The following is an 11,047-nucleotide window of genomic DNA, read 5'->3' on the forward strand; positions in this document are numbered from 1 at the left end:
AAACTGAATTCAAACAACTCACGAGTTGTTCAACTCATCATGCATCTATAATCCTTAACTTTGATCTAATAACTTGAATTGAACTTTGAAAAATGATAAATACTACAGTAATAGTTAAAACTTTGCTCATGGTTTCGAAATCCTCTTGTTAGTTTCAAAATCATCCTTTGGTGGTATCGAAACCTCTGAAGCAGTACCTTTAATTTACTTTGTCAAAATTTCACTGTGATTTCAAAACTCCATTTGTTGGTTTCGAAACCCCCTAGTGTCGCCTAGAGTACAATGCATCTTTGGTGTGTCGCTCAAAGTTTCATACGTCCTACCTTATCTATCGTAACATTCACCCCAATTCATTAAATAATTTTTGGGTATACTATTTTACGATTTTTTTAGATTTTTTAACTTGTTGGTTTCGGGTATACTATTAGATTTATCAAAATGTACTCTTAATTTGAAAAATAATGATACTCAAAACCTCTTGAGATTTGTTTTCTTATCTCTATCTTCTTATTTTTTAACTCTTTTATTTTCTTTTTTACCAAGTTAGATTTTTGGATGTTGATAGGCTCGGTTTATGAATTTGAACACTTAATTAAATTTACAAAACAAATAGAGAATGTAAAATCCTTCAAGACACTAAATGAACGCAAAGATTTAAAAATGATGAAATTAAAATAAAACAGAAAACAACATGCCAGGAGAGAGCAAAAGAATTTAAATTTCGTCGATGTGGATTTAAAATAAAGGAAAATTCAAGAAATAAGTAAATGATTCAAATGAAAGTGAAAGAAGAAAAAAATTTATAGATTAAATCATAAAACTGTTAAAATAGGTAGCCAATTTTTTTATTTTTCAAGTGACACAAAAAATTTTAACTTCAGCTCGATTTGAACTTTAAAACCGATTCGATAATTCAAATTGATTGGAATAACTCAACTCGAATAAATCAAAATTAAAAAAATATATTTTTTAAGTTAAGTCAAATTTTGGTCACTCCTACAACCGAATACAATCAATTTTTTTATTAGTAACTAAATACAATCAACAATTAATAAAATTAATTTAAAAGTTTTGACTTAATACACTCTTTAGTGCATAAACTATACCTCAAAATACTATTCAGTGTCTAAATAAATTTTTGCTAACAATAGGTGACTAACGTTTTCTTCATTATACCATTATATTTTTTAAAACTTTTAGGTACCTATCATTATATTATTTAAATTTTTTAATAATAAAAATGTTATTTAAAAAAATTAGAAAAATCAACTCCGCGTCATCCCTCTCCCTCCCACTCCCACCGCCAACGACAAAGGATCACCACCTGTCGGATTTTATTCAGAGCAAGACGGTGAACACAACAGTGGTGGTCGCGTAACGTACAGACGGCTATAGTCGTCGAAATTGTCGGAAAATAGCAACGAATAACCTAGAAATCCAATGACCTTCGTAGCGTTTGTCACAACGATCGAAATAGTTTCACAGTGAATGGGGATTGGGTTTTGGTTGCGATGGCCAGACGATTCTGATGGTTTCAACGGTAACTATCACACACCAACGGTGGCCTATCGTCAACGGAAGATATAAATTTTGGAGTTTTTTGGTTTTTAAAATTATAATATTAAGCTTTTTAAATAAAATAAATTTTTAAATTTTTATATGCATGATATTTATTAGATAACGACCAAATTTAATGATAGTTATAGTACAGACACCTAAGAGTGTAACGTTAGAACTGTTAGGCACCTATTGTTAGCAAAAAAAAATCTTTAGGCACCAAATCATTTTTTGAGGTATAGTTTAGGCACTAAAAATGTATTAAACTAAAAATATTTAATAAATTAAAGGGAAATACACCATTCCTCACTAAATTATAATCTCTTTCCTATTTTACTCACTATACTTTCATTTTTTTCTAATTTACTCACTAAACTTTTGAATTGTTCTTCTTTTGATCATTCTGAATCATTTTATTATTATTATCTCTATATGACATGACATTTTTATTAATATTTAATATAAAATAATTGAAAATGTAGAATAAAATAAAAGGTGGTTGGATGTCACCACTGGTCATTGTCGACCGCCATAGAAGGTGATCATTCGGTCCCAAATTTCATGGGTAGATTCCTCTCGATCCTCTAAGTATGAATCTGATTGTTGTTTCAGCGGAAAATGTCCCAAAACTCGTAAATCTCGACTGAAATATTTCGAATTTCTCACTTTCAATCTCTAATTCGTGAACTTCAAAGCAAGTTCTGATAAAATGAAGATTGATTCAGACTCAATGTGTTAAGGTGAAGTGACCCATAAAATTTGGAACCGAACGACCACCGTCTACTGAGATCGACAATGGCCGACGGTGGCATCCAACCACCATTTGTGTTAATTTTATATTTTTAATTATTTTATATTAAATAAAAATAAAAATATCATGTCATACATAAATAATAATAAAATAATTCAAAATGATCAAAACAAGAACAATTCAAAAATTCAGTGAGTAAATTAAAAAAATTAAAAGTACGGTGAGTAAAATAAGAGAAATAATATAATTCAGTGTAGAATGATGTAATTTATCAAAAAAATATTAGCCCAATTGAGTGGTTGAGTAATAGGCCCAAAGAGTAAATGTTAAAAGTACAAAGCTTCTAATTTCTTCTTCCCCAAATCTCTCTCCCCTTTGTTCCCTTCGGTATTTGCTCGAGTTTGGGTTCTCGAAATCTCATCTCGAAAATGCTTGCTCGGCTCGCGTCCCAGCGTTTTCTCGAGATTCGTCAAGCTTTCCGTCAATCTCCTCAGGTATTCATTCCCCTTTATTTATTTCTCGTCGTTTCCGTCATTTTCTGCTCATCCAAACACCTCCTCGATCTCATTTCTCTGTTCCGCAGGCATATCGATCCTTCTCCACTGCCTTGAACTATGTAAGTTCCAATCTTCCACATTACAATGCCGATTTTTAGGGATTTTCCCTTAATGGAAGAAATAGCTGATTGAACGAATTTGGGTTTTTCCCCTGCAGCATCTTGATACCCCAGATAACAATCCCGACCTTCCATGGGAATTTTCCGAGGCAAACAAAGCAAAAGTCAGTTCAAATGAAATGTTTGCAATTGAAGTTATGGGTTATGTTTTCTCCATCATTGTAGATTGCAAAACTTTTGATTTTGAGGGTATTATTAGATTGTGGATTTTGGGATTGGGTAAAGATTTGAGCAGCTCTTACGATATCCAATAAGTTTAAGATATTGAGACAAAGGACATTCATTTTGCTTTCATTACTTATATGGACTTAAAGAATCGCCTGTTGCTAATGGTTGCTTAAAAGCGTGTTTGTTCTAAGCTATGCTACTCCTACTATTCATTTATTTGAAGCATCCTTTCCCGATACTCGTGTCCAATATATCATAAGGATATTTCCTTCCAAGGATCTTTTAAATACTTGGAAAAATATTAGAAAATAAATTAACTTTATCATTTCAGATGTTCACACTGAGTCTGAGTATCATGGATTCGAAGAATTCTAGGAGAGAAGAATACATATATTTTTCTCTTCTTTTTACATTAATCTCTTTTGAATTTTGTGGAAGTTGGATAACTTGGATTAGATTTAAATTTACTTTAGGTATTTTAAGTGGCTTAATAGTTTATAACATTTTTAAAATCCAAATTTGATTATGTTCTTAATTCAAACTTATTATGTAGGTCAAGGAGATACTGTCTCATTACCCATCCAACTACAAGCAATCTGCAGTTATTCCTTTGCTAGATCTTGCTCAGCAGCAGCATGGAGGATGGCTTCCTGTTTCAGCAATGAATGCTGTATGTGGCATGAATAATGTTAAATAAATTTGATTGCACGTATTAATTCTCTCTGGTCTGTATGTTTAATTTTTTAGGAAGTATGTGATATTTAGTTAATATGAAGAATCAGACCTATGATTGATGATTCTTTTGGACTTGAAAACTAACCACTTTTGGAGACGAAGCAGAGTATTGATTTTGGCTTAATATTAAATGTTTGCCCTCTGTTTGGTTTCTGGTTTGCAATTAATATGCTGTTTTAAAGCCAAAATGCATTAAAAACTTGTACTTCATGAAATATGTATGGTTTTTAACCTATAATGCTAAATATAATAGAAAAAAATTGCTTTTAGATGAAATTTTTGATCGAGTGAAAGCTGTTTTTGATGATTTTAATAAAAATTTCCCAAATCATATTTATTAGATTTTCAACAATCTCCAGGTTCTATTGTCTGATCTATTACAAATGCCTTTTTAAGTACCCCTTTTTTTCTCATTTTGATAGCATTTATGCATGTCCTATATTGCTGGTGAACTTTGAGCAAGTAGATCGCAAATTTGATAGAGCTGCCTGCTGACCTGATACTAATACCCAGTAGAAGGATTGCTAGCGTTAACCAGGCAGGCAAATTGCTTAATCTTGTCCTACAATTTTACCCTATGCTCTCTACTTTTACTGCACCACACAAAGCAAAAGGGGAATTCTTAACCATGTTAGTACTGGACTAGTAGTGTCTGATCTCGTGTTAATAATAATATACAACGTGATGTGACTGTAGATTCAAGTTGATGAATGTATAGGGCATGTATAGAAAGGAAAAGTTGATACAATTTAGGGGTACAAAGCAGGATGATTACATCTAGAATTATTCGAGCTGAGGCTCAATTTGATTGTTAGACTGAATACATAATTGTCATTGCAATATTCGTCTTTTCTATAGCTAGTTTTCTCTATCTGAAATTGTGAAAGAGTGATATTTCGCTAGATCTTTTAACTACTGAAACACTGCCTGTGTAAGCACATTTTTAGATCACCTAGTATTGCATGGACATTACTTAATCATGCATTACTGAGTTATTAAATTTCTGCTTGAAATGGAACCCTGGTAGTGGTAAGTCCGAATAGAGAATTCTTTTTTCTTTTTTTTTTTTGCTGTGGCTAAGCAAATTAGTTCAACTAATTTGAATGGGCATAGTCCTTTTCTTAATGCAAAAGTTAAATGAATTATATTCTGAATCAAACATGTAATTGGTTGAGCAGGTTGCAAAGGTTATAGAAGTTACACCTATTCGTGTATATGAGGTTGCAACATTTTATTCAATGTTCAATCGGTCAAAGGTCAGAATTATATCTTTATTTGGCACCTTGAAGCCTCTTTATGGAAATATCAATGAACAAAGTTACAGTACCTAGAGTTTATTCAATTGTTCTCAGGTCGGGAAATATCATCTATTGGTTTGTGGAACAACCCCTTGTATGATTCGTGGTTCACGAGAAATTGAAGAAGCCTTATTGAATCATTTGGGGGTTAAGCGCAACGGTAAATTCTGTAATTTTTTGTACTTATAATTTAACATCTCTCAAAACCCATGTCAGATTTTGACAATTTAGATAGCGTTGAATATTGAGTATCTATTGTTTCTGTTGTTCAGAGGTAACAAGCGATGGTTTATTCTCAGTTGGAGAAATGGAATGCATGGTAAGTCTTTTCCTTTATCGTTATCGGTCCAGATCTGTATTTTCTTAATTAGCTTTTTAGCTTCATTTTTTATGGTATATAGAAGTAGAAATGGCAGTAGTCATACTTAATCAACTTATGGCTAGTGTTCCCAGAAGATCTCTGGAGAAGAAATGCGTGAAAACCTGTTCGCCTTAATCTGTAGGATTGTTTTTTGGCTCAACTTTCCTTATTATCCATGTATTGCTACTTATCCTTACTGTAATGGATTTTGTCTAGACAAATTGCAATTAGGAGGTCAAAGTCTATGCTACACTGACCTTTATCCATCATTAGACTGGCAAGTTTGACATTTTAGTAATTTGTTTCCCGTAGGGATGTTGTGTAAATGCTCCTATGATCACTGTTGCTGATTACTCCAACGGATCTGAGGGATATACGTATAATTACTATGTGAGAACTCCGTTAAACTTTCTTTACTTTATTTACTGTAATTCCGTCTGGTCAATTGATGAAAATGTACTTGAAATTATTATTATTATTATTATTTTGGTACATAGATTAACAGAACTAAACCGTGTTTAAGCCTAACCTTTCATGTTTAATAATGCAGGAAGATGTTACTCCAAAAGGAGTTGTTGAGATAGTTGAGAAGCTAAGAAAGGGAGAGAAGCCACCGGTAAAGTGCAACTGGTTTTGCTAACTGGAATTTATCGGTTTTTGCTTCCATAGTGATGCCACTAATGTAAGTTTCGATTTCTCTCCCATATTTCAGCATGGCACACAAAATCCTAAACGTATCAAGTGCGGACCAGAAGGCGGAAATACCACTTTGCTAACTGATCCGAAACCTCCCCCATGCCGAGACCTCGATGCCTGCTAATGTTAACATGTTAGTGCTATCTCAAATAATGCAAAGCTTGGGTTCTTCCAGGCTTTCTTTTGGTATATTTTCTTGTTGAGTTTGTCATGATCAACCAATCATATATTTCAATCTTCCATGGAATTTCAACTTGGTATAAGAGACTCAAATTGCTTTGTACGACATGATTGATGTTGATGCTTTTGCTGCTATAATCTTCTATGAAAGCAGTGGGTATTCAAATACCTTAACCATCGGATTTTCTCAGTTACCACTGCCTAGAACCATATGTTATTCGAATTTGATGAAAGGTGTATTTCAACATAAATGAATATCGATGTAATAGAAGTGTTGATGGTAACAATGTGGTTGTATCGACTGTTTGCTGTTCATCTCTTTTGATTTGGGCAGAGATTGAGAACTGGTGTTTTTTTATAGCGGTTGACTGATAATATTAATGATAGATGGTTAAGTCACAAGGAAAGAAAATCGTTAAGTCAGAATAGTGAAGAGAGTTTCCTTTCTTGAACTTATAAAGTGATTTTTGTGGTTGATAGTATCGGACTTAAGTCTATAATTGTTGTTCATAAGTCGATAAAGTAAATAGATGTGACTATCCATCAATAGAGTTGAATCTCGTTAGATTTCTTGGAAGATAAAGTAAATACCTGTCAAGAAGTGATCCGGGTTGGAAGATGTTAGAGGGTTCAAATGATTTGAGAGCTACAAGTATAACACTTTGTCTCTATTAATCGAAGAAATGTACAAAATGATCTTATCCGATATTAGTGTGCAAAGGTGTTTTCTTAGTCAAAGGCTCTCGACGCCTTTGCATTGCCTCAAGAAGGGCCTCAACGATTTTCGGGTGACTTAGAGTTAGTTTGATAATGCTTTGTAAAAATATTTTTAGTTAAAAAATTCCTTTTTGGTTGTAAAATTAATGTCATGAGTAAAAAATTAAAAAGAAAATTACAGTGAAAACTGTGATTTTAAACTAACTTCAAAAAGCTAGTATTTCTAACTTTTTTAATTTTAACTTTACATTTAAAGCAAATTATAATTTTACCCTTATTATTGCAGGAGTTTCACTTAATTATGTATTTATATTTTATTTTAATAATTTAATACTAATAACTTATAAAATAATTTATTACTTTTAATAATTTATTTTAATTGTTTAAAAATAAATAAAAAACATGATTTATATATTAAAATATTAATAATAAGTTATATAAAAAATAATTATATTTTTATTATAGTTTAAATTGATATATATATATATATATATATATATATATAAGTGTGAATATAATTTAAATGTTATATTTTTAATTTACAACATAATGTCTATAATAGATATTTTATCTTTTAAACTAACATTTTTGTACAACACTCTTAAAAAAAATCATTTCTACAATACTTTTAAAAGTTATTTTAATCTGAACCTGATTTACTTCAAAAAGAGTTGATGTCTGACCCTGTGTATTTTATCCACGGAAAATTCTCTCTTAAAATCTTTATAATTTAAGTTGTTTACCTATAAAATGTTTATACAAACTTAAAAAGATATGATGAAAAATACACAAATCGTGATTGCAGTTGCAGCTCCAACTTATAGGTAGTTATCAAATGAATTTCCTTTAACATAAACCAACCCACTTCTTGAAACTCAATGCAGCTTCCCTCTTCTTTAGCAGGGATTCTGTCTGGAATTTGGAAGCCTTGCCCTTGTAAAGTGTTTTATGGTACTTCAAGTCCAGGGTTCGATACTTGTACTTGTCGATGAACATGTCTCCTTTTTCATCATGTCGACAACTTCGTTAGCTCGAACGAAAAAGCCTCCCCTTACAAAGGTATATAGGTAAGAATCCAGAAGCTCCTGATCGAACTTCATCGGGGTGGAAGAAGCAAGTGATTTCATTTCACCCCAGAGCTCGGTTACCTCAATGTATTTACCTCCAATAGCAGAGTATCCTATGACCATCGAATGGAAGGTTTGAGCATTCAGAGTACGCCCCAGGCTCCTCATTTTTGCCAGAGCTTTTTCGGCAACTACCATTAACCTTTTCTTACAGAAGAAATGGATTACATTGTTCCAGTCGTGTACTCCGCTGTCCAGTTCCTGGCATTCCCTGATTTCTCGGAAAAGCTTTGTCATTAACCCTGCTTCACCATTGCCTGCACATCCCTCAACCAAACGCTCAAATTCGGCATTGCCACCTCTGGGTATCTTGGCCTTCTTCATCTCCTTGAATAGGCCGAGAGCACCTTTGCTATCCTGTTGAAGCACTTGGGATTGTATCAATGCGTTGTAGCAGCTAGAATCTAGTTGGATCCCAGCCTTCTGTGCATCTCGTAAAAGTGACGTTACTTCGCGTGGACAGTTTGCTTTACAATATGCTTTTAAGAGGGATGCATATACAGAAGAACCGGTTCTAACTCCAGCAAAACGCATCTCATCCAAGAGGTCATGTGCTTGATCTAACCACCAAAGTGAAATGCACGAGTTGATAACGTGAACCCAACTGAGCCAAATTCCGGACCTTCCCCGCTTCAAGAAAAGCCTTAACCAATTTCACATAAATTTTTCTGTTGGTTTTAGAATACCATGTTCAGTAGTAATCAATTCAACTTGTGTCTGCAACTTAGCTAGTAAACTGAGAAGTACTTCCTTAGCCTCATTTCCGAGTTTAACAAAATTTCTATCTCTAGAGAACTCATCGTAAGATATAATCAGATTCTCTATTAAACAGTTGTTACGTGAGTCATCGGGTCCATCTTGGCTTGGATTTGGCCCAGAATTATGTGCAGTAGAGGATATGCTATCATTTCCAGCAGCGTGAAGCACAAGTGTAGCAGCAGCGAGAGAATTCCGCGCCTCCTTTTCTTTCTGTAGCATTTCCAAGACCATATTGGTGGCAGAATCAAGATCACCAAATTTTAAATGGCATGTAAGCAAACAATTATAAAAAAATGTCGGAACTGAATATCAGTTAAGTTGCAAGCTTCATCGATGTGCCTCTGAAGTTTCCTCAGCTCTTTTCTTAGCCCATTTCTTTCATATATGTGTGCCATCATAATCAGAAAGTTTGCATCAGATTTTACACCAATTCGAGGCATCATATCGAGGAGTTGTTCTGCTTTTCTTGTTGTCCCGAACGAAAGGCACCCGGCCAAAGCAATGTTGAAAGCAATAGTATTAGGCTTCATAGCAATCAATGGCGCTTTACTCTTCTTACGAGGGTCCACCCTTCCATCCTGGAACAGATAACCCATCTCAAGAATCAATTCAGCAACTAGGTAAGCACCGGGAGCCGTTTTTGACATGTGTGCCAGGATTGCTGACCATGCAATTACAGGCGGAAATTGTTCGGTTTCCACCAATTTTCTCAGAATGGTTGACGCAGGAACTGGCAAACCACATTTAGCAAGAGCAAGAGAGATAAATCAGAGGTTCCTTCTCCAACAGTTTCTGCTTACTCTCCTGAAAGGCTTGTTCGACCATCCCAAAAGCTTTCTCAAGCCATAGAACATCAAGGCTTTCTGCAAAACCCATCAGAACTCTGTTCACAACGGATTTTCGAGGAAACCCTTCCATGTGCATGTGCTGTTCATAAAGCTTCGAAGCATCGTTATATCTTCGCTCTTCGATTGCATCAAGTATTTCCATATTTAGTTTGGCAGGGTCTCGAGCCTGGAGAAAGATTGTACCAGCCATCGTTGAAAATAGCATCAACCTATTCGGACGACTCGAAGATGCATTTAGCGTAGTTAAGTTGTTTGAAAAGGAGTCAGAGACACAACAAACCAACCTATGATTCCCATAAACGGGATACAGGCATCTGCAAATCCTAGCAACACTATAATGCCTATGAGAAACTAAGGCATATACGAAAGAAGGGGTGACAGCAATGAGTGAACCTCTAATTTTCCTCATGGCAAGCAATTTCCCAGAAATAAAACGCTTACTTGGATCAAAACCTGTAAGATTAATGGCTTTTGTTTTCTCAGAACCCTACTTCAAATCCACATAAAGTTAAAAACTACAGGTTTAGATATAAGCATAAAACCATGAAAATAATGGTAAAACATGGAAGAGTCAACCGGGATTGTTATGCGAAGAAATGGTTAGTCATATTTAATCGAAGTTATAGTTAGTTAATAAAAACCTAATCTTTCGAGCAGGCACAAGTCTAATCCTCCGTGAGGCATTTTATCGAATACACCACAGACATAAACGAATCCTGGAAGAAGGGAACTAAGAACCATTTTTCATCGAGTAAAAAAGCTACAAACTTACAGTGAATTTGGAAGCCATTATTTAGGAAGGGTCATTAAAATTGGAAAAGGGAAATCATGCTAGTGAAGTCGAAACTGCACGTTGTTATTCAAGGAAGCCGCCATAAAAAAAATGAAAATCATGGTTGTTCTCCAATTTCTCAAACTTTTAAGCGCCCATTTGGTTTTGGTTTGGGCTTAGGGGGAAATGGCTTAATGCAGGATTGAGGTCCTGATCAATACCCATTTTCACACTATGGTACCTAAACTTATTTTCCCACTTCAGTAGTAGCTTTTCCTTTTTGGGATAAACTTTTTTTTTTTGGACTTTTTGGGATAACCTTGTTTGGATGAGGATTGGGAGTCGAGTTAAATTTTCGATCGCTTTGATTTCAATAGAAAATTAGTAATTTTTAACTGATCT

General features: G+C 34.1%; 1 protein-coding gene and 1 pseudogene across 1 annotated transcript; one reads left to right on the plus strand and one right to left on the minus strand.

The window, feature by feature from the left end:
- Nucleotides 1-2,656: 2,656 nt before the first annotated feature.
- On the plus strand, nucleotides 2,657-6,591 carry LOC120129651 (NADH dehydrogenase [ubiquinone] flavoprotein 2, mitochondrial). Its single transcript, XM_039147105.1, has 10 exons — nucleotides 2,657-2,802; nucleotides 2,892-2,924; nucleotides 3,023-3,088; nucleotides 3,706-3,822; nucleotides 5,066-5,143; nucleotides 5,240-5,345; nucleotides 5,458-5,504; nucleotides 5,859-5,936; nucleotides 6,097-6,162; nucleotides 6,259-6,591. The coding sequence occupies exons 1-10, from the start codon at nucleotides 2,737-2,739 to the stop codon at nucleotides 6,364-6,366; spliced, it is 765 nt and encodes a 254-aa protein (XP_039003036.1). The 5' UTR covers nucleotides 2,657-2,736; the 3' UTR covers nucleotides 6,367-6,591.
- A 1,338-nt stretch (nucleotides 6,592-7,929) lies between these two features.
- Nucleotides 7,930-10,694, minus strand: LOC120129643 (annotated as a pseudogene).
- Nucleotides 10,695-11,047: the final 353 nt, after the last annotated feature.

The sequence above is a fragment of the Hibiscus syriacus genome, unplaced genomic scaffold (assembly GCF_006381635.1).
Source record: "Hibiscus syriacus cultivar Baekdansim isolate YM2019G1 unplaced genomic scaffold, ASM638163v2 tig00110503_pilon, whole genome shotgun sequence".
In the NCBI taxonomy this organism is placed as follows: domain Eukaryota; kingdom Viridiplantae; phylum Streptophyta; class Magnoliopsida; order Malvales; family Malvaceae; genus Hibiscus; species Hibiscus syriacus.